The sequence below is a fragment of the Ptychodera flava genome, chromosome 4, assembly GCF_041260155.1.
Source record: "Ptychodera flava strain L36383 chromosome 4, AS_Pfla_20210202, whole genome shotgun sequence".
Classification (NCBI taxonomy): domain Eukaryota; kingdom Metazoa; phylum Hemichordata; class Enteropneusta; family Ptychoderidae; genus Ptychodera; species Ptychodera flava.
In genome coordinates, this window is record NC_091931.1 from 24050243 (window position 1) to 24073657 (window position 23415).

At 37.0% G+C, this 23415-nt stretch overlaps 1 protein-coding gene across 2 annotated transcripts; it reads left to right on the forward strand.

Moving 5' to 3' along the window:
* Window positions 1-167: 167 nt before the first annotated feature.
* LOC139131238 (zinc finger protein 227-like) lies at window positions 168-22228 on the forward strand. Of its 2 annotated transcripts, XM_070697218.1 has the most exons (3): window positions 168-336; window positions 4223-4380; window positions 18006-22228. In XM_070697218.1, exon 3 carries the CDS (start codon window positions 18175-18177, stop codon window positions 19807-19809), a length of 1635 nt encoding a protein of 544 aa, XP_070553319.1. In that variant the 5' UTR covers window positions 168-336; window positions 4223-4380; window positions 18006-18174; the 3' UTR covers window positions 19810-22228. The 2 variants fall into 2 exon arrangements, with proteins under 2 accessions (XP_070553319.1, XP_070553318.1); XM_070697217.1 differs by lacking the exon at window positions 4223-4380.
* Window positions 22229-23415: the final 1187 nt, after the last annotated feature.

Genomic DNA, 23415 nt, shown 5'->3' on the forward strand with positions numbered 1-23415 from the left:
CTCGTATCAAACTTTGCACGGTGACTCCTGATCTTTGTTCTTGGTCTGACGAGAGAATGGTTAAAAGTTTCACCGAACAAAGTTTGAGCAAGGTTCAAGTCCTTCACTTTCGAGGCGCATTAGCGAGGTTACGGTGCACTGTGGGTAAAAACAAGTTTGCAAGATGGCGGAACATGACTGTAAACAGCAGTTCGGAGCACCAAAAGATTTTAATTTTGAAGACTCGCTTTAAGGATTTCAGAAGATCCTTAACAAAGAGAGACCCTCTGAAGAATTACATTTTCGATACGCCACGACTAAAACAGATACGGTGACCATACCATTTGTGAATAACAGGTAAATATGTATACATGTATGGTTTGGGCGCTGCTGTGTGTTCCCGGCGTTATACGGCCTCCCACCGCGAGGCCGTATAACGCCGGGAACACACAGCACGGAACGCGAACGTAGGGCTAGGTTCGGGCGCTGGGCTATGCACACCCTTGCTGCGGTTTCGTAGTCCCACAACTCCCCTTGAAGATTTTTGTGTGGGGAGGTGGGGCCTCCCCAACACAAAGGGGAGTTGCGGGGCTACGAAACTGCATGCAGTGAGGCACAGTCCTGCATAGCCCTGAGTACGATGCTGTGTGTTCCGCTACAGCTAATCGCCCCGCTCACCACATGTGGTGAGCGGGGCGATTACCTGTAGCGGAACACACAGCATCGTACGCAGGGCTAAGTCCTGCACAAATACTTTATATGACATACATGTACTTCTCTGATTGACGGTATATAAACGATACAAAAACAATAGCCCGCTCCCGTACTATTGTAAGCACCTTTCAATTTTTCGGCACATTGAGAATGTTCGTTCAGTGGGCAAGTATTCGGTCAGACGGACCTCAGTTACAATTCGCAACTCGTGTGGGACTGTGGGTGTCAAATTATAATCATTTAAGGGGTGGACCATTTGATATCCTGGGGGGGGCTTGGAAGATTTGGGGAAAAAAAAGATGCCAAAAAAATGGCTTTAAGTGGACTGTGGCTGATGGAAAAACAATTATGTACCATTGCGACTCGGAAAAAAAAAATCTTGGCAATTGTTCGATGCACACTGCAGCATCAATAAAAATCAAGCAGTAGCTCTGGAGTTTTATAAAGCATAAACCATTTCAAGCTTGAGGAACAATAACTGAATATGAACAATTGTACAGTATACATGACCTTCTGATTAGAGGAAGTATGCTGAAATTGAAATTGCTCACCAGTGTTTTCCAGAAATGTGTAAATCTGAATGTATGGATTTTGTCAAAATACCACAAGAAGAGAGACAGCCTGCCATGAACTGGGTCAAGTGGACTCAGTCAGTCAAGTGGACTGTTCAACTTGCTAATATCACTCAAACCAGGACACTTGTCAGACAATGACATATTTTTTTCAAGCACAAGTTTATGCCTGGACAGTGTTCTCCCTGAATAAGGTAACAGGGGCGTGGCGCCCTCTTGTAAATTCCGAGCGCCCCTTGCCAGAAATGAAAAAGATTTATTTTTTTGAAAAATAAAACAATAAAATGTACGGGGGAAAAAAAGTTGACAGTGATTTACAAGTAAAATGCAAGCGTGAGCGTCGATCCTGCAGGCTGCAAACGTAATTCTCATCGATCTTGCAAATCTCGCGAGTTTGTGATGTCATCCGAGATCATAAGCCCATGTGCAACTCATTCATTGATGCACCGTCCCTCCTCCTTGTGGATGGAGGGACGGTGATTGATGGCAGCCATATTTGCATGGCACAGGCCGTAACATTAGCCACGGTCAGTCCCTCCATAGGGGCCGTGCATTAGGTAACCGACTTAGCTGTATAACATGCCTAGGAACTTGAGGGTAACCAAGGACAGCAGAGTACTCTGAAGTTTTTATAGAAGGTTAGAATTTCGCTTGTGTATTTCTTCCCAAAGCAAAACGACCTATTGTTAGACTCGGTCGGACGTGTACGTGTATCAGGCTGAGAACACATAAGCGTAAGTGTTATGGTGATAATTTTGACATCGATGAATAAATGTATGTCTGTCGCTATCTTTTCGTTTTCAAAAAATATAATCTTCATTGAAATCAGTGAACTGGAATAAAAGTTATGGAACACTGTCTCAGATTTCTTTTCCTTTGAGCTTTTTTATATGAAAAAAATCTGAAAAAATACTCCCCAAGTGCCACCAAATAACACTATTTTAATCTCTGTTTTTCAAAAGCTCCAATGGCAGGAGGGGGGACACCCCCCTCCTGACCTCCCCCTCGCACCACGTCTTCGCCCTCTTTTAACAAAATCCTTGGGAGAACACTGCTGCCATAAATGTTCATGATTTTACAAATATATGTAGGATACCATCATCTCTTCTGATGACACCAGTGATGTTCTCAGAAAAGTTTTCACTGTAAGTTTGTTAATGCTTAATGTAGAACTCAGTAATCAGGTTGTTTGATTTGTATTTTCAGTGTGTTACCCATGGTATAAATAAGATCTATAAACTGATATTTTTGTAAAGTGAATCAAAAATGTACATGTATTTACATATCTTTATTTAGTTTCTTGAATATAGTCTGTGTGCGATAGAACAGCATCTTGTTACTGGGTGTGAAATACCAAGCAAACAAACATTGCACCGAAATTTGGTAAAAAAAAATATCTCTCGAAGAAGGAAAGTGAAAAAAAAGTTGCCAGCATATGCCATGTAGAAAAAAAATAATTCATGGTGAAGCAGGTGGGAAAAAAAAATAATGGCTCTCCACCAATCTTCCAATCCCCCCCCCCAGGATATCAAATGGTCCATCCCTTAGATAGAACCGTGTGTTCACCATGAAGAGCACACGGTAACTGGTCGTTTCGGCACCAAGTCGTTTCGGCCTCTCAATTTCCGGCCCCAAGTCACTTCGGCTCCGCAACCCGAGACGTTTCGGCATCCATGTTTCCATTGTCTTCAAACTATTTAGTAATTGACTGATCCATCATATTCGTAAGCGTGACCCTTGCGTTCTGACCGTACTTTTATGTACATTGTGTGACTTTTGCCGTGCTGTTTCGTCTCCGCTTTCAAACTTTTGCCGTGTAGGCGGCTATCGATATCGAAAAACTTGGGTCACAGATTTGAAAATGATATGAAGTTTTTTCTTACGGTCTCTTCCCGTGTTGCATAGTATACCTTCTACCTGTCAGTGTGGAAGCAATGTGTAGCTAAATTCAATTTCAACATCCAATTAGATAAGTAAGGATGTAAGTTATGATTTTCTACATCAAATAATAATAATATATGAAGTGGTTGTATGGTCATGTTATATATTTATTGTTAGCTTAAATTTGGTATATTGGCACAATGCCACAAATTCACCAGTAGTCAAGCTGACATTGACCTAACACCTCTTAAGAGGATTTGTGCCGCTGAATGTTTTAAAATAGGAAAATTGAGCTCAACGCTACTGTGGTGGCCTATGGGAATTTAATTAGATGTCTTGTGCCATATGTACATATACCGAAAAGAGCTCACAAGTTATTACCGTAGATTGATGCGTCTGTATGTATGTATGTATGTATACATGTATGTATGTATGTATGTATACATGTCTTTCTGTCTGTCTGTCTATAGCTCTATGTATGTCTGTCTATCAATGTGATATTTTGAAATTATGACGAAATCTGCAATTTTAGTCATTTGAACCCTGTGGGGGTCTAAACTAGTGGCGTGGCGTATGCTGTATACAGTGTGCCGTAAAATTGCCATGGACAGAGGTATCTCAGAAACGCTTCAGTAACTTTTTCTGAAATTTGGTCTGATGGTCACTTGGGCAAATATCTCAAAAGGCCTTTTTGCTTTTTTTTGATTGAATCATTTTAAAGTCACTTTTTTAGTTTTTTTTGGAAATCAGTATTTTCAATTTGTCCTCAAAACCACTGACTTGATCATTTTGATGTTTGACATGGGTGTTCGTATAGTTGAAATGCTGTCAGAAATGTTCAAAGTTTGGTGATGCATGCCTTGTATTATTTTTTAATAATACTTTTATCCATTTTTACTTTATATTTAGTTGATTTTTAGTCAATTTTGCTAAAGCTACTGTCTGTGCATGCGCACAACTGAAGAACAAAATCTGAGTTGAAGAATCGAAACAGATGCCATCTTGTTTCTCAGTCTGGTCAGATTTTTTACGCTGTAAACGTTGCAGTATGTATTTGAATATGTTTCATTTGATAGTGATGTTACTTTTGCCGCCGTCGTGAATTTTTTGGTATGAAAGGCACCTTCGATTGACTGAAAAATGATGGCCACATAGGCGATAATCACCGGGTACCAGCAAATCTATTACCGAGGAAGACAATCCACTGGCCCATAGTAGGTCAAGGCCACGCTTAGTAAGTGCATGCGCATATAACAAGTAAGCGTTGTTTTGCAAGTACTAAATGTGAATGAAGAATCAAAACTGACACCATCTTGTTTCTCAGTCTGGTCCAATTTTTTTATGTTTTAAGCATTTTAGCGTGTATTTGATGATGTCTCGTAAATATTAAGTTGACAGTGATGGTACTTTCATCGCTGTCGCGTATTTTTGGCACAAAAGGCTCCTTGGATCGACTGAAGAATGATGGCCTCCATACGCGTTACTCACCCAGTACCGGCAAATTGATTTCTTTGACAGCAAACCTGTAATTCTACCGAGGAAGGCAATCCACCGGCCTGTAGTATAAAGCTTGGTCAGAGCGAGGCCACACTTAGTATACCCATGTGCATATAACTAGTGAGCGTCGTTTTGCTGTTGAGGATATGCTGTCCCTTAGACATAGCGATAACTTTTGAATTTTCTGTTGCTTATTTTGGTTGATTTCCTCAGTTGTGTGTTGATTTTGACATCATTGTTGACTTCGATCGCTAAAGACAGTGTGTGCTTGTATGTTGATCCATTTACTTAGGAAGTAGACTCATTTCAAACTCATGGCATGATCCAACATGGCATGATCATACATGATCCAAGATTGCACTTTAGCATGGTCACCAAGAGTAATGTTGTTTGTTTCACTGTTGTTACCTATATTTCCTCTAAAAGACCATCAGAATTTCCTTTTGGCTACTTGAAATTGTGCACTAGCATGCATGTGATTGTCAACATCACTATGCTTGAATGTAGTAGACTCTCATACTATGAATACATCTACTGCATAGTACATGCAAGTCACTCCGTATGATATCAATATATTTTAAGTATTGTGACGTTTGAGCTGCCCGAAGCCAAAATTTACAGTTTACGATAAAGTTATCTTACATGTAAAACTCAGTTCTACTGCGAACAAAATGCAAGCTATGTTGTATTTCTATTGTGATAGCAGGATATTATAAATATTTTGTACCTATCACTGTTTCAGAAAATCAGAAGAAAACAAGCTAGTCAGAGAAACTGTGGTCAAAATGATGCTGTCCAATTTTAATATTTGTCTCTTGACACACACCAGATACTTGGGACTGTCAGACAATATTTCCATATCATTTTATATTCAGTTTTTATGATATTTAGTTTGCTTTTCACCATATTGCATGTCCTTCCCTGCATTACGTAATTCAAAATTAAATTTGGTTTTCGCCTATACACTCTTGAGGGTAAGCTTATTTATATATTAAGATGCACGGTTGACTTACAGTCTCCAAACTTTTTTTCATTGAACATGTACTGTAGATAGGTGTACACTCCAAATACTAAGTACATGTGGTGAGTGTAACAAGCAAATGTTTTTTAGTCAATGGCCCAAATTTATTTTCTATTTGATGGACAATAGATACATGTGTAATCAATGCCAACAATCCAGTATAAGTAATTTGGTTTAGATTAGCCATTGTCCATTATGGTACAATCGTTTGTTGCTAAATATTTCACCCTTTCTGCATTATATAAGTTCACCATCTCCTGTTTTAGATATTGTTGATACTATTGAGTCCCATGTCTTAATTCACTATCACACATATCAAAGCTGTTGATACTTAGATTTTACACTTGAACTTATGCTGGAGCAGTAACCAACCAGTTCAAATAACTTTCATTTATGTCCAAACAATTTGACTTTTGGACAAACCTCACATTTATGGCAAATAATAAACTCTAAGGATGTACAAAGGACATCGGTGTCCCCGGGCCCCATGTTGTATTTGTGGGGCAGATTTTGCCATTTTTGGTAAAAGAATTTGTTTCACAAAAATACTCATCTGATATCTTTGATATTTTGTAGACATGTTCCTAGGCAAATTATGATGAAAATCTTCAATTGTGTATTTTGCAGTTATTTGTGCCATTTTGGGTCAGGCCATCCTGAACTGAGCTATCATCAACAAAGGACAAAAATTATTCTCTACATGTACATAATACAGTGGAGTGACCGCTAAATTCCTTGTTTATCACTAAATTTCACCCATAATCACAAGCTGCAACATATTGTGTTTACATGACAGAATTATTCAGTCGTCTATCCAAACTTTTACATTGTACTCAGGGGTTTCATTAAGAGCTGGCAGCCGGCGAAATTGATCGGTTACTGTTACGATTTCGCCGGCTACTTTTTCGGAAAATTTGAACTCTTTCATCGCTAAAATATTTTTTACCGTCTGAAATGATGCAGACAAGTTTCTCAAGCTGTGTAATCAAACTTTTCAACAGCTTTATATGAAACAAAATTTAGAAGACGAGTGACTACTACGTTCACCTTGTACTACGATGTAGCACGGTCTGGCGTATACTGCCTCAATAAAAATAGAAATTGCAACGGATGATTCTATTGGCTACCTGAATTGTTGATTCCTATGTGGTGACCTTTATATACGCCAATGAAAACGTGCGTACTTCACCTGTCGGCCATTGTTAGCTCAATTCAAAATGGTCCATGAACAAATGAAGACGGAAGCGACCGCAAGGTCAAGCTTCTCTGTACGATCTTCGGTTTGGAAATGGAGCAAGAAACAAGAGAAGGATAATTATGTGGATTTAATATGTTTTCGAAGGCAATGACCTGATTTTATTCTCACGAAAAAACTTCCCGATTATAGTTCGAATTTTAGTAAGAGGAAGTGCGTTGCTATGCCTAAATGTTAAGGTATATAACCAGCTGGACGTATGATATATAGTGCTTTTCGGTCTATCGGCGCCAATAAGAACGTCGCCCAGAGTGGTTAAAATACGATCAGACCTCTAAATTCACTTCAAAAGCGATCGTCAGGTTAAATCCAAATGTGAGCTTCTGAACGTACTAATTTTCATATCCTATATCAAGGTTCTAACTTTGCATACCCATATAGTCAAATAACCTTCAGGGTGTGTTTCTATATGCGAAATATGGTAATGGTTGTCATTAGTCCCCGCGGACGAAGTCCGGCGGGGACTTATAGATTGGGTCCCGTCTGTGTGTCCGTCCGTCCGTCCATCCGTCCGTCATCAACAGTTTCTCAGACACTGCTGAACCAATTTTGTTCAAACTAGGCACAAAGGCATAGCACTATGACCTACTGATGCACGTCGATTTATATTGTGATACGATCGAATTTGGCCTCGAGGCGGCCATTTTGTTGCGATTTTGCACGTCTTTGGACCATAACTCAGACATCCTTGAGCAGATTCTGTTCAAACTTGGCACAAAGGCATAACACTATTGCTTTCATATCCATGTCAAATAATTTTGCCATACGATCCAATATGGGCGCGAGGCGGCCATTTTGTTGTGATTTTTCATGTCTTTGGACCATAACTCAGACATCCGTAAACAGATTCTGTTCAAATTTGGCACAAAGGCATAACACTATGGCCTACATGTGCATGTTAAATTATTTTGCGATACGATCCAATTCGGTCGCAAGGCGGCCATTTTGTTTGCGATTTTTCGTGTCTTTGAACCATAACTCAAACATCCTTGAACCGATTCTGTTCAAACTTGGCACAAAGGCGTAACACTGGCCTAACAACGCATGTCGAAGTATATTGCGATACGATCCAATATGGGCGTGATTGCGATTTTTCATGTCTTTGGACCATAACTCAGACATCCTCGAACCGATTCTGTTGAAATTTGGCACAAAAGCAAAACATTGTGCCCTTCATATGAACACCAATTTTATTTCGTGATATGATCCAATATGGCTGACAGGCGGCCATTTTTTTGCGATTTTTTCATGTCTTTGAACCGTAACTCAAACATCCTTGAACCGATTTTGTTCAAACTTGGCACAAAGGCAAAGCACGTACTATGGCATGCATATGCATGTATCAATTAACCTTGCAATAGGATCCAATATGGCTGCAGAACTGCCATTTTGTTGGAATTTTGCATGTCTTTGAAGCGTAATTCAAAGGTCATTGCACCCATTTTGTCCAAACTTGGCACAAAGATCAAGCACTATGGCATACATGTCAATGTACTTCGTGACATGTTCCAATATGGCTGCCAGATTGTCATTTTTAGCTCACATTTGGTTTTACCAATGTGAGTTTATCGTATAGGCTGAAGTCGATGGCGTCTGTATGCATGTGTGTATGTATGTATGTATGTATGTACAGTATGTCCGTCAACATCAAAAACACGCAAACCGCTGCACGTTTCAGCTTGGTATTTGGTGTGTGGATGCATCCTGGGCTATAGATGGGATTTTGTTCAAATGAAGTCTGCATTGCCAAAATTATGCAAATGAGCTTACAAAATGTGAAAATGGTTAAGAATTAATAACTCAAGAACCGCTTTTTTGATTGCTTTGAAAATTTGTGTGCAAGTACCTTAGATTAACCTTATACAGTTTTATGAATATTGTGAAGATATCCTTAATTTTGTATTTTTGCTGAATTTTTTGTGATTTTTCTCATTTTCAGTAAAAATTCTTCTTCTCTGAAACCCTGGCCCAATCGCTCTCAAATTTGGGTTGTCTCTTTGCAAGGGTGTTAGTCTTTTAATTTGTGGAAATTATGACAAAATTGGGAAAATTACTATTTTTGTGCAATTTTGTCATTTTTGGTCAAAAAATCTTAGACAGTGATTCCTTTTAAAACCCCTGGACAGACAGCTTTCATATTTCGTACACAGACATACAGAGATGACAATAGTTAGATATGTGGAAATTGTCCTGAAATATAAGAAATTGTATTTTTAAGACAATATTGTCATTTTTGGTCAAGAAAACTTTATCTCAACATTACTGCTTTGATAGCTTTGTAATTTGGTATAAAGTCCCTTGTTTGATAGCTTTGTAATTTGGTATAAAGTCCCGAAAGATGTTATTAGATAAATTTTCTGCTCAAAGTGTTGGGAAACCCCAAAATTTGTATATTTTAGGTACTTTTCTCAGTTTGTGACCTTAAATGACCTATACTAACCCAGGGTATGTTGTGAGACAATTTTGAAGGCTGTGAACATAATTTTGTCATATTTGATACCAATTTGTAGGAAAATTTGATCCAGAAAACAAAGCTGAGGTGATTTTTTTAGCTACTATAGACTATACATTGTAGTCTATAGAAGCTATTTGGATGGGTATCCGTCCGGCGTCAGTCTGTATGTATGTATGTATGTATGTATGTATGTATGTATGTATGTATGTCCGTTTGTGAGGCGTCCGTCCACTCAAATATCTTGAGAACCGCAGTACTTACTGATTTGATATTTGTTGTGTAGATTAAAAATACGATTTGGAGAAATTACTTTTTTCAATTTTTTGACATTGTTGAAAATAGGCAAATTAATGCCAAAAAAGGCGTTTTTGGTAAAAAATCTTCTTCTTCATAACCGCTGGGCAGACAGCTTTGTTATTTGGTATACAGGTCCCTAGGGATAACCCAACTCAGATTTGTTAAAATTGTGATGAAATATGCAAATCTGTATTTTTAAGGATTTTTTTGTCATTTTTGATCAAAATTTGACTTACATTGTGTGTAATTCTTGTACTGTATAAACCCTATCGATTCACCCAGTAAAAAATAATAAATATGATTTTAAATAATTGAATTAATTAGGAAATCATCAAAGCCAAAATGATTTTAGTGTAGAATTATCAGAAAATTTAACTTTTTTTGACAGTTCATTGTGAAATGCTTACCATCTTTGAGGATTAAAACATGTCAAGGCAACTTTCCTGAATCCCAACTTTGACATATTCTGAACCATCATTTATTGCGCCCTGTATGTTATCTAAAAGAAATTGCTCAGAATAGTTTGTCATGATAGGGTGGTCAAATAAATAGAGATAGAGAAAGTTCTAATTTCCATTTATGGTTGACTTGGTAAGGATAAAATAAAATTACTTTTGGGGGGAAAAAATAGAGTGGTCAATTAAAAGAGTGGTCAAAGTGATAGGGTTTTTATGGTAAAGCTGGGCTGTAAGATTCCTTGTGCTATTTATAGCAATTATGCAATCTGTGTAAACAGTGCAATGAAAGTGTTACATGATGCTTTTGATGACCTTGAACTTCTTAAGTTTCAAACATTTGTCTCTTCAGTGTGCTTTCTCTGAGTACGTACAGTCTCAACTTATTCAACAGAACTTACTTACAATGTTAATTTGAAAGTTAAAATGTGCTTGGTTAATAGGATGAAAATACTGATAAAAAGATAACCAGCTTTAGATTCTTTATAACCTGACAGATATGCTGTTTTTTTATGACGAAAATCTTGATTTTAGCAAGTCTTGTTTACTTTAATTAGAATGTAATTAACTCTCGTTTATTAGCTACTATAGACTAATATAGTCTATAGAAGCTATTGGGATGGGTATCTGTCTGGTGTGCACTGTCAGTATGTGTATGTGTGTATGTATGTATGTATGTATGTATGTATGTATGTATGTATGTATGTATGTATGTATGTATGTATGTATGTATGTATGTACATGTATGTCCGTTTGTGAGGCGTCCGTCCACTCAAATATCTTGAGAACTGCAGTACTTACTGATTTGATATTTGTTGTGTGGATAAAATATATGATTTTGAGAAACTGTTTTTATTAATTTTTGATATTGTTGAAAATATGCAAATTAGCACCAAAAAAGGCGTTTTTGGTAAAAAATCTTCTTCATAACCACTGGTCAGACAGCTTTGTTATTTGGTATACAGGTCCCTAGGGATAACCCAACTTAGATTTGTTAAAATTGTGATGAAATATGCAAATCTGTATTTTTACGGAATTTTTTTTTCTATTTTTGGTCAGGCCATCCTGAAATGAGCTATCAAAGATTTCCACCTTCTTCATCAATACATGTGTCACCAAAGGTTATTCTCTACATAACACAGCAGAGCTCTGTCAACTGTTGAGTCACTTGTTTTTTAAAAACACTGGTCAGACAGCTTTAATATTTGGTTTACAGGTCCCTAGGATGACCTTTGTGAGATAATTTCATACAGTCAGGAAATACTTAATTTTGTATCCATGTCTATAGTAGCTTCAGGGACTTTGGCCCTATGTTTCATTTTGGACCAATTTTTGCAACTTTTCTATGTAAGACATACAAAAACTGATGAGAAATTTGGATCCAGGATAATTCCAGATGTTGTAATCACCACCCACAGTGGAAGGCATTTCACTATCTGTAACTAACTTAAGTGCTGTTCACATTAGAATGATAACACTCATGGCATTAATTAAAAATCTCCAAGGTTGTAAATGTACTTCCTGTCATTTGGTCTTATGTAATACCAAGGGGTGGACCATTTGATATGCAGGAGGGGGTAGGGTTTACAGTGTTTCAGCCAGCGTGCGGCATTGCGACATTTGACGCAATTTTTTTTGTTTTGTCCCGATAAAATAACCGTTGTGGTCACCATGACGCAATCTGAGTAGGCCATATTTTAGTGGCTATTGAATTTTTAGACAGTGCCTCCTGGACAGAAAACTACGGCTAACAATAAAATGTTGTAAGATGTTGAAATAGTTTACCCTCCTTCCTACAAAGTTGCAATGTATTGAAACAGTTTACTCTCCTTTCTACAAAGTTACAAATTCCCTGGTACGTAAAACAAACATTGTTGCTGTTCGATACTACAATACATCACGGACGCACAACGTCCATGAATACACTGAGGCTTGGTTCTGCATAGTGCCGCGTACCGGTCGTCCTTGAGTTCAAGTTTTACCTACATTGCTTGCATCAAAATTTGGCCTGCAGCTACTCAGTTTGATAGTAAAAACCATAATTTCTAAGGAAACTTTCACAAACAGAGTCATTGTACAAGTGAAAAGGAGAAAAACTGAGTTTTCTGAAAGGTCAAATCTGGGTCATTTCACGTGATGTCATGAATGAAGACCCTTTAAGTACACAATTATGGTTCAAAAGAAACCACCTAGGGAGGGCCAATAGGTACAATCGCATGTTAAAAAGAAATTTCTGGTGCCTTCCAATTTAAATGGCATTTAGCTTGACTGTCAGTTTTAAATTCTACTTTATTAAGAGTCATGGCAAAGGGAAATTGTCAACAGTACTTGAAGTAAGCATATTCATTTTCAAATCTCACATTTGAGAGCTTCAATTTTGCATGGTAACTTAACATCAAAGCAACAATTCAAAAGTAGAGCTATTAAAATTGTCCATTTGGCATATTTCAAACTGCTATAACTTATACAAGAAATGGTGTGATTCTGAATGATTTTAATATTTCTGCAGATTCCAAAAGTTTAATGATATAATAGTGAACATCACTAGACATTTCTTGATGATATCAAAATATAAATGAAAATATTTCTGGGCTAAATGTTATCATAATCTTTGAAACAATAATTACTCTAAACATTGGGAAATTAAATGAACAATATCAATATTGTGTATTGTTTTACAGGATTTGGGTTTGGCCAAACCATTTTTGTCTCAAGAAAAATGCTTATGCTTAAGACGCTATCGAGCCTCCTTGATCACAACTATGACACAACACCAGGGCCTTAAACACCACAATAATTGTATCTACATTGCCACTATGCTACCCAATGCTTTCTTCTGCATGGAAAATTTTTATGTGTGTGGCTCACAAATTTTCATCATGACTTAAAAACTGCATAAATTTGCCACATTAGGAGCTTGTAGCTTAATGTATAAGTTGTCATTCTGTGAACACTGACAGAATGCTACAGAAATATTCTGTATCTTTGGTAATATACACTTCACATTGCTACCTGATTTTAGAATTGCCACCTAATTTTATTTCTGGTGGTAAAAGTTTACCACCAGAAATGAAAAATATTTCTATCACTTTAATGTCATAAAAACACAGATAATTAATGCAATAAAAACTGATCAAATATTTCTTTAATGTAAAATACAAAACATTTTGATTTGAAAAATGAAGGACTCCTGAATACCAAGAAAGTTGTTGCCACACTTGAGATCATAAACTGCCTAAAATATGTCAAAGGGGCTACAAGATTTTTGATTTGGCTAATGAGTTGGCTAATCATCTTGGTGACTTAGGGGGAGCCCTACAGTTTATGTGGATACCACATGGTAGCAGTAACTTAATGATACTGCAAGTTTCATGTTGGCACAATTTTGCACAACACCATTGGCCTACTATATATACTTACCGTTAATGCACTCACCTAACTTGCCTATTGAACATCAAATATAGTACCAGCTCATAATGACACATAATGACACTGTGCTGTGTTGTTTTATTGAAATACATTACATGTCCCCCAAAAATTTAATTTGTCCCCCATTCAGACCTACTATGGGTCACTGTGTCCCCATGCAAGCAAAAGCTGGCTGAAACACTGGTTTAGAAGATCAATGATGTAGCATTACTTTTTTACCAGATCCCTTGTGCATTTTTTGCCCACTCCCACCTTTTCTTTTTATCAAGCCTTCTCTGTTTTTAGCTACTATAGACTATAGTCTATAGAAGCTATTGGGATGGGTATCCGTCCGGCGTCCGTCGTCAGTCTGTATGTATGTATGTATGTATGTATGTATGTATGTCCGTTTGTGAGGCGTCCGTCCACTCAAATATCTTGAGAACCGCAGTACTTACTGATTTGATATTTGTTGTGTAGATGAAAAATATGATTTTGAGAAACTGTTTTTTTTAAATTTTTTGATATTGTTGAAAATAGGCAAATTAATGCCAAAAAGGCGTTTTTGGTAAAAAATCTTCTCCTTCATAACCGCTGGTCAGACAGCTTTGTTATTTGGTATACAGGTCCCTAGGACAACCCAACTTAGATTTGTTCCAATCATGATGAAATATGCAAATCTGTATTTTTAAGGAATTTTTTGTCATTTTTGATCAAAATTTGACTTACATTGTATGTAATTCTTGTACTGTATAAACCCTATCAATTCACCCAGAAAAAATAATTAATATGATTTTAAAAAATTGAATTAATTAGGAAATCATCAAAGCCAAATAATTTTAGTGTAGAATTATCAGAAAGTTCAACTTTTTTGACAGTTCATAGTGAAATGCTTACCATCTTGGAGGATTAAAACATGTAAAGGCAACTTTCCTGAATCCCAACTTTGACATATTCTGAACCGTCATTTATTGTGTCTTGTATGTTATCTAAAAGAAATTGTTCAAAATAGTTTGTCATGATAGGGTGGTCAATAAATAGAGATAGAGAAAGTTCTAATTTCCATTTATGGTTGACTTGGTAACCAGGTAAGGATAAATAAAATTACTTTTTGAGGAAAAAATAGAGTGATCAATTAAAAGAGTGGTCAAAGTGATAGGGTTTTTATGGAAAGCTTGGCTGTAAGATTCCTCATGTGCTATTTATAGCAATTATGCAATCTGTGTAAACAGTGCAATGAAAGTGTTACATGATGCTTTTCATGACCTTGAACTTCTTAAGTTTCAAACATTTGTCTCTTCAGTGTGCTTTCTCTGAGTACGTACAGTCTCAACTTATTCAACAGAACTTACTTACAATGTTAATTTGAAAGTTAAAATGTGCTTGGTTAATAGGATGAAAATACTGATAAAAAGATAACCAGCTTTAGATTCTTTATAACCTGACAGATATGCTGTTTTTTATGACGAAAATCTTGATTTAAGCAAGTCTTGTTTACTTTAATTAGAATGTAATTAACTCTTGTTTATTAGCTACTATAGACTAATATAGTCTATAGAAGCTATTGGGATGGGTATCTGTCCGGCGTGCACTGTCAGTATGTATGTATGTATGCATGTATGTATGTATGTATGTATGTATGTATGTCTTTTTGTGAGGTGTCCGTCCACTCAAATATCTTGAGAACTGCAGTACTTACTTATTTGATATTTGTTGTGTGGATAAAATATATGATTTTGAGAAACTCTTTTTATTAATTTTTGATATTGTTGAAAATATGCAAATTAGCACCAAAAAAGGCGTTTTTGGTAAAAAATCTTCTTCTCCATAACCACTGGTCAGACAGCTTTGTTATTTGGTATACAGGGATAACCCAACTGAAATGAAATATGCAAATCTGTATTTTTACGGAATTTGTTTTTCCATTTTTGGTCAGGCCATCCTGAAATGAGCTATCAAAGATGTCCATCTTCTTCATCAATACATGTGTTACAAAAGGTTGTTCTCTACATAACACAGCAGAGCTCTGTCAACTGTTGAGTCGCTTGTTTTTTCAAAACCGCTGGTCACACAAGTTTTAATATCTGGTTTACAGGTCCCTAGGATGACCTTAGTGAGATAATTTCATACAATCAGGAAATACTTAATTTTGTATCCATGTCTATAGTAGCTTCAGGGACTTTGGCCCTATGTTTTGTTGTTGACATTTGCTTATGTATTTAGGATCTGCTTCTCCCATTGCTATAGAAGCTGATATGTATGTTCCTAAAGATGACCTCCAGTACCTAAGTTGCAGACCTTATTTGCTTTTGTCATTCTTGTTTTTCCTGGTTTAAATATTTCTCGAATGGACCAATTCAAACCGAATGTGAGCACATAGTGTCCTTGACGGTATTTTTTTCCAATATTGCTGCCCGATGGTCATTTTTGGATTTTTTCATGTCTTTGATGCTTAATCATATGCAAATATTCCTTAACCAATGTTGTTGAGACCTGGTACAAAGATAAAGTACTATGGCATACATATCCATGTCTACTAATTTTGTGCTATGATCCATATGGTCAATAGACAGCCATTTGATTTCAATTTTGTGGTGATTTTTTTATGCCTTTGAAACATCAACATAGGTCACTGTCCCTCGATGGACTGATTTTGTTCAAACGTGATACGAAGATAAAATACTATGGCTGCATTCTTGTGCACATTAATTTGTTTCATTATATGATCCGAAATGGCTGATGGCTGATTACAACAACATACCCGATCCCATACCATTTCGAAAATTCCACCAAACCATGTGTCTAGTATGTGCCGTCATGACACTAGAGGCAGTGAGGGCATCATTATGTGTGATGTAATCAAAAGTTCCTTCAGTGGTCATTACCGGCAGAGATGAGTCATTTATTGAATGTTCCTCAGATAACTTTATTATGCAAGTCACAAGCCTGATGCCACCGTTGCGTTGATGTCATTCCAAAGCGACCTAGACCACAGCTTCCTAGACACAAAAGATTATAACAAAATGGATAAGCGGGGACTGTGTCATCAACGATGACTTGTTTTTTATCATTATTGTTATATAAATTATCTTTTACCTCCCCATTGGTATAAAAGTTCTTCATCTACAGATTTCCATACCAAACATCATGGTTCTTAATTTTAAGCAAAACATTATACACTAATGAAAATATCACTGAAATATCAGTGTTTCATCCAGGGTGGCATCAAAAAGGGGGATTTCCCCCTTTCACCAGTAAATTTTAGGGGATTTCACCTGTTCATGTGTTCTTCTTGTACCTCAAAGGTGTGACTGGCACCATTTCATTGGGGGGGAGTGGTCCCCCTTGACAAATTAATTGGGGGTGCCAACATTTCAACAGAGGGAGAATCCCCTATCCCCTGTCTAGATATAACACTGTATAATATCATCTACAATATCAAATTTATATCATTAATAAAAGTGAATTATTATAGTTTACCTCTGAAAAGCAAAGAGGTTCTTAGGTTCTAAGACTTCAATTTTCTTTGTTCAAAATATCGTCAACGTTACCACATTTTATCATTTTTAATTATGATTTATCATATTTAGGCCTAATATCTCAGGAAAATGGCTTTTATGATATGAACACAAATTGCCCTGGAACACTGCTGACAATTCTCCTGAAAATACTAGAAATTCAAGTGACTGTAAGCTGTAAAATGTGAATTTTAACTAATTTTTCAGGGTTTCCGGCCTTCGGTCGGGAGGGGAAACACCCCCCGAACCCTCCCCCACGATGACCGCTTTGTGGTTATGACAGCTGCAAGCCGCCTACATTTTCATTCTGGCCCCCTACTTCAAAACTTAATGAAACCCCTGGTACTCCCTGTCTGACATTAAGATTTTACACATTTGAACTTTTGTCTTTTGTTAATGGTGAAGGCTTTGATTAAAACGAACAAATGTCTTTTACTGACCTTGTATGATAATCTTAGATTGTCCCTGGAGCTATTACTGCGTGCAACCTATAAAATGTTCTCGAGCCATGTAATGCAGCATGTTCAAAGATACATGTACCGGTACTTCGTGATATGTGACAACTGTAAACCTTGAATTTTGGATTCTGCAATGAACATGAAATTCACAAATTTTCCCAACACATTGACATAAGAACTTACAACCATTATTGGCTTTGAACCGCTAAACAATTAATCTTAACATTGTTTGAACTGCCCTCACTCTTCAGTTTACACTGTCTTGGGGTCTAATAAAAGTCAACACAATTGCATGTAGCATCAACTAACTTATTTTCTGTTGATTGTTTTGACAACAAACGTCTAGAAAAGCTGATGGTGTCAGTTACAAAAGAGTTCTTGTTTTGACTTTTAATAGACCCCTAGACAGTCAAAACTGTTCAAACAACTTACAGACCAATTGTTTGGCAGTCCAAAGCCAATAATGATTGTATTCCATTTATTATTGTTTTTCAGAATATTCAAAGACGCCAGTTGCACAGAGGTCTTTTCAGCAGGCTCAACCATCAAGAGAAGAAATGTACAGATAACATGAGTGAGACAGCAACCTTTCTTAAAATGCGACATCTCTTTTCCAAGATTGTTACAAGACTTAAACACAGAATTAGAACATGAACAATGTCAGATGGGAAATAATGGAAAAGAAAGGCCACTAATTTGTGGAGAATGTAGTGAGAGTTTTACACAGAATGAAGACATGAAACACCATACACTGATTCATATTGATGAACAGCAGTTTACATGCAAACTATGCAATGAACGCTTCAACTGCAATAACTCCATAAAAAGCCACGTCAAGACACATACCAGTGAAAAGCCATTTGTCTGCAAAGTGTGTGGAAAGGGTTTTGCAAGGAGTGGAAATCTCAAAGTTCACATGAGGACACACACAAATGAAAAGCCATTTGTCTGCAAAGTGTGTGGAAAGGGTTTTGCAAGGAGTGGAAATCTCAAAGTTCACATGAGGACACACACAAATGAAAAGCCATTTGTCTGCAAAGTGTGTGGAAAGGGTTTTGCACAGAGTGTACATCTAAAAGATCACATGAGGACACACACAAATGAAAAGCCATTTGTATGCAAGGTGTGTGGAAAGGGTTTTGCACAGAGTGCAGATCTAAAAGTTCACATGAGGACACACACAAAGGAAAAGCCATTTGTCTGCAAAGTGTGTGGAAAGGGTTTTGCACAGAGTGCACATCTAAAAGTTCACATGAGGACACACACAAATGATAGGCCATTTGTCTGCAAAGTGTGTGGAAAGGGTTTTGCAAGGAATGCAGATCTAAAAGTTCACATCAGGACACACACAAATGAAAAGCCATTTGTCTGCAAAGTGTGTGGAAAGGGTTTTGCACAGAGTGCAGATCTAAAAGTTCACATGAGGACACACACAAATGAAAAGCCATTTGTCTGCAAAGTGTGTGGAAAGGGTTTTGCAAGGAATGCAGATCTAAAAGTTCACATCAGGACACACACAAATGAAAAGCCATTTGTCTGCAAAGTGTGTGGAAAGGGTTTTGCAAGTAGTGGAAATCTCAAAGTTCACATGAGGACACACACAAATGAAAAGCCATTTGTCTGCAAAGTGTGTGGAAAGGGTTTTGCAAGGAGTGGAAATCTCAAAGTTCACATGAGGACACACACAAATGAAAAGCCATTTGTCTGCAAAGTGTGTGGAAAGGGTTTTGCAAGGAGTGGAAATCTCAAAGTTCACATGAGGACACACACAAATGAAAAGCCATTTGTCTGCAAAGTGTGTGGAAAGGGTTTTGCACAGAGTGTACATCTAAAAGATCACATGAGGACACACACAAATGAAAAGCCATTTGTATGCAAGGTGTGTGGAAAGGGTTTTGCACAGAGTGCAGATCTAAAAGTTCACATGAGGACACACACAAAGGAAAAGCCATTTGTCTGCAAAGTGTGTGGAAAGGGTTTTGCAAGGAGTGGAACTCTCAAATATCACATGAGGACACATACAAATGAAAAGCCATTTGTCTGCAAAGTGTGTGGTAAGGGTTTTAAAAGAAGTGGAAATCTAAAAGCTCACATGAGTACACACACAAATGAAAGGCCATTTGTCTGCAAATTATGTGGTAAAGGTTTTGCACTTAGCAGATATCTGAAAGAACACACAAGGACTCATACAAACGAAAAGCCATTCATCTGCAAAGTGTGTGGTAAGGGTTTCAAATGGAGTGGAGATCTAAAACATCACATTATTACACATACAAATCAAAAACCATTTGTATACTAAGTGAGTGGAAAGGGTTTTGCATTGAGTGGAAATGAGGACACATACAAACGGAAAGCCTTTTGTCTGAAAATTATATGGTATGGGTTTTACAAGGAGTGGACATTTGAATGTCACATCAGGACACCTACAAATGAAAAGCCTTTCATCTGCAAAGTATTTTGTATTGGTTTTGCAAAGGAGTAGACATCTAAGAGTTCACATATAATGATTATGACATATACAAATGAAAAGCCATTTGTTTGCAAAGTGTGTGGTAGGGGTTTTACTCTGAGTAGAAGTATAAAAGTTCAGATCAGGACATATACAAATGAGAGGTTAATCGTCTGCAAAGTATGCCGCAAAAGTATTTCATGTATTTCAAATCTCTCATATTTACTGGACCTCTACTATATGTTGATCATACCTAGTGTCAGTTGTAGTATTTTGTATTAGATTTTTAAAATTTGTGCATTTTCTCACTGCAATAGTTCTTTATCCTGTTACATTCAAAGCAACTTAGAACCTACTGAAATCTTGAGATGTTAAGGAATTCATATAAGGAGATAATGGATGCATATTGTCTGTTGATACATAAGTTGGTTTGTATTATTTAGATGTTAATTTTTTTTGTAGCAATCATAAATTCTGATTTGGTCGGAAATATTTTCAGATTCTCCATCTTAGTGAAAATTGTTGTGTCATGATCAAGTTCAAATTGCCTTTTCAGGTCTGTACTGATGTTCTTCTGCATCTTTCTTCAAATTATAGTAAAATCAGTAGATACTGTATTTTTTATTATATCTCTTGTTGAAAAGGCTGTTATATTCCTTAATTGTTGTAATTCTTCAAAATTTGTTATGTAAATTCCATCAAAGAGATTCAATGATTTTTTTTTCACATGTACATATCACATAAGCATTTTTGAACATTTCATTTTTAGCTCATATTTGGTATATGTGTATATACCAAAAAGAGCTTATATGGTGAATCAGTTGCACATGTATGTATTTATGTATGTATGTATGTTTGTATGTATGTATGTATACATGTATGTATGTGTGTGTATGTATATGTGTGTGTGTGGGCATGCGTGTGTGTGGGCATGCGTGCGTGCATGCATGCGTGCGTGTGGATGTATGTCCGTTCACTTCAAAAATTCTAAAACCGCCGCACCTAACATCTTAGTATTTGGTTTATAGGTAGACAAAGGGGTTGAGATGTGAATTTGTTTGAAATGAACATGTCAGTGTCAAAAATATGCAAATGAGTTAAGAAATAGGGAAAATCCTGCAAATGTGTGGGAAAGGTGGTACTTCTGAAACAGCCTAAACATCTAAGGGAGAGGTATTATGAGGCATGACCTCATTTGTATGCAGTGTACCTTCTATGTGTGGGAGTGATGGCTGTAACTGAAACAGCCTACACAATGAGTTATTTCCTGTCATTATTCATGAACTGTTACATATTGGCAGACCTGCTCAAACTTACAGGGACTGTGTTGAAACATTTCTCTGCTATGCATGTTCCTAAAGTTGACCTCCAGTACCTAAAGTTTCAGACCTTATTTACTTTTGTCCTTCTTGTTTTTTCTGGTTTAACTATTTCTTTAATGGACCAATTCAAACCAAATGTGAGCAAACTGTCGAGTATTTTTTTCACTTATGGTGATGATTTTAACTTCATAAACTTTGAGTACATGACTTTTGTGATGGGAGTGTAGCTTAGTGAACATTTTAGTGGGAGGCAAGACTGGGCAAGTAATTACTGAAGTGGGCACACATGATTGCGCAATGAGTTGCTTTGCTTTTGTAACGTAGTATGTGCCTCAAAAGTGAAAGACTTAAACTTTTGTTCAAACTTTCTTTTCTATTAAACTTTCAACGATATTCTTCCAAAGTCAAGAATAAAATAAGGGGTCACTGTGTTCTAAGGAAACAAAATTACCTTACATTTACCGATATATAACATCCAAAATGGAAGGCCATTGCCGCACTAATTCATGGGAAAACAAAATTATTTGACTTTTAAAAAACTATGACGGTGATATTTTTTCACTCCAAGAGCTTTAAAATGAGCCCCAAGTAGTTGTAGAACCGAAACAATCTGTAAGAATTTGAGTCCGAAAATCCGTCCCGAGGCACAATGTACCTTAAACAGGAAGCTCCCTGCCTACAAAAGCATGATTTAGTCTGGTTACCTACCCCATTTCAACCGCTGGCCAACTGCTCATAAGGAATAGAAATGGGGCAGAGAACCAGACCAAGCCTGATCGTCACAAGCCTATGGCAATATCAAAAGGTTACGGTACTTATTTGACGTTCCGTGTTTGGTCCCAGAATTCCATAATTTTGTCATGTTTCAGGCGTTCATTGTCATTGAATCTTGCATGTAATACCTGTGAATATATAGCTACTAAACTTGAGTCGAAAACAAACTAAAAATGTTTCAAAAGTGTGTTCCCTGTACAATCATGTGACCCCTAGGGGTACTCCCATAGAAAAGGTGTATGGGTATGTGTAGCTGCGGGTCAATAGCAGTGGTGGTTACAGATGGGATTCCTACCTTTAACGGGGATAAATGTCGTAAAAGTCAAAACCAGTCCGTAAAGGGCATGAATCCAGTCCGAAACCACCACAGCTAGGGTATGTGCTGCCGGAATGATTCACTAACATTGGGTCATACTTTTGGAATGTACATTGTAGATGTTTTCAACTCGGGTAGCACACCTAACATGAAAATATCAGACACTATGCGAAAAAAGTGACCCTTCAAAAGTGTTTGCAAGAAAAAGAGTGACTCTCCTCACTTTTCATGCGCGAAAATCAGTGATCCTGCCCCGGCGTGTCATAGTCAGAATCAATAATATCTTAATTAAAGTCTATGACCTTTGAACCTTCAAAGAATACTCTGTAACCTTTACAAATTATCACTTGGATGTAATTCCAATATCATATTTGTTATTCGCATCTGCTCTTTCAAACTCCCTCTTTTTATCAGGTACATTTATATCCATTCAAACATTTATAAAAGCATAGATAATAGCTAGTTTTGTGTTTGAAAAAAGAATTCACAGTTTCCTCATAGACTACAATGTATAGTGAATCAACATTTCGGTGAAATTCCAAAATCAAATTTCTTGCACGCACATGCACTTTTAACCACCTCAGTGTATTCAAGTACATTAATATCAATCATCAAGTGTCTATAACAGTGTTTTCTCTCGACTGTGTAATTGCGCAAGTTGCACATTTCGAGCTATTTTCTATCCTGACAAAACATAGCAATCAAAAGACGTCCATATTTATATAAGGCTGGCCCAAGCTCATATTGTAGTGACCAGTGAATTTACTGGTGTAACTACGTCCGCGGAAAAGACAAAATATCGCCTGTCATTCAGGTTTGGTGACGTATATGACGTTGAGTGTACGCATCGAAAAGAACAGCCGATGACGTCGTTGCGGTTCAGCATCCGTGGATGACAGTGCAATTTTATGAACAGGTTTTGAAAGGTAAAGTTTTAAAGCAGAACTTGAAAGACGTGCTCTTACTGCATCAGTGACGGAAATATGAAAAATTCAAGCTTCAGCTTTATGCAGGCACACTGCAATGACAATCAATCTCTATCGC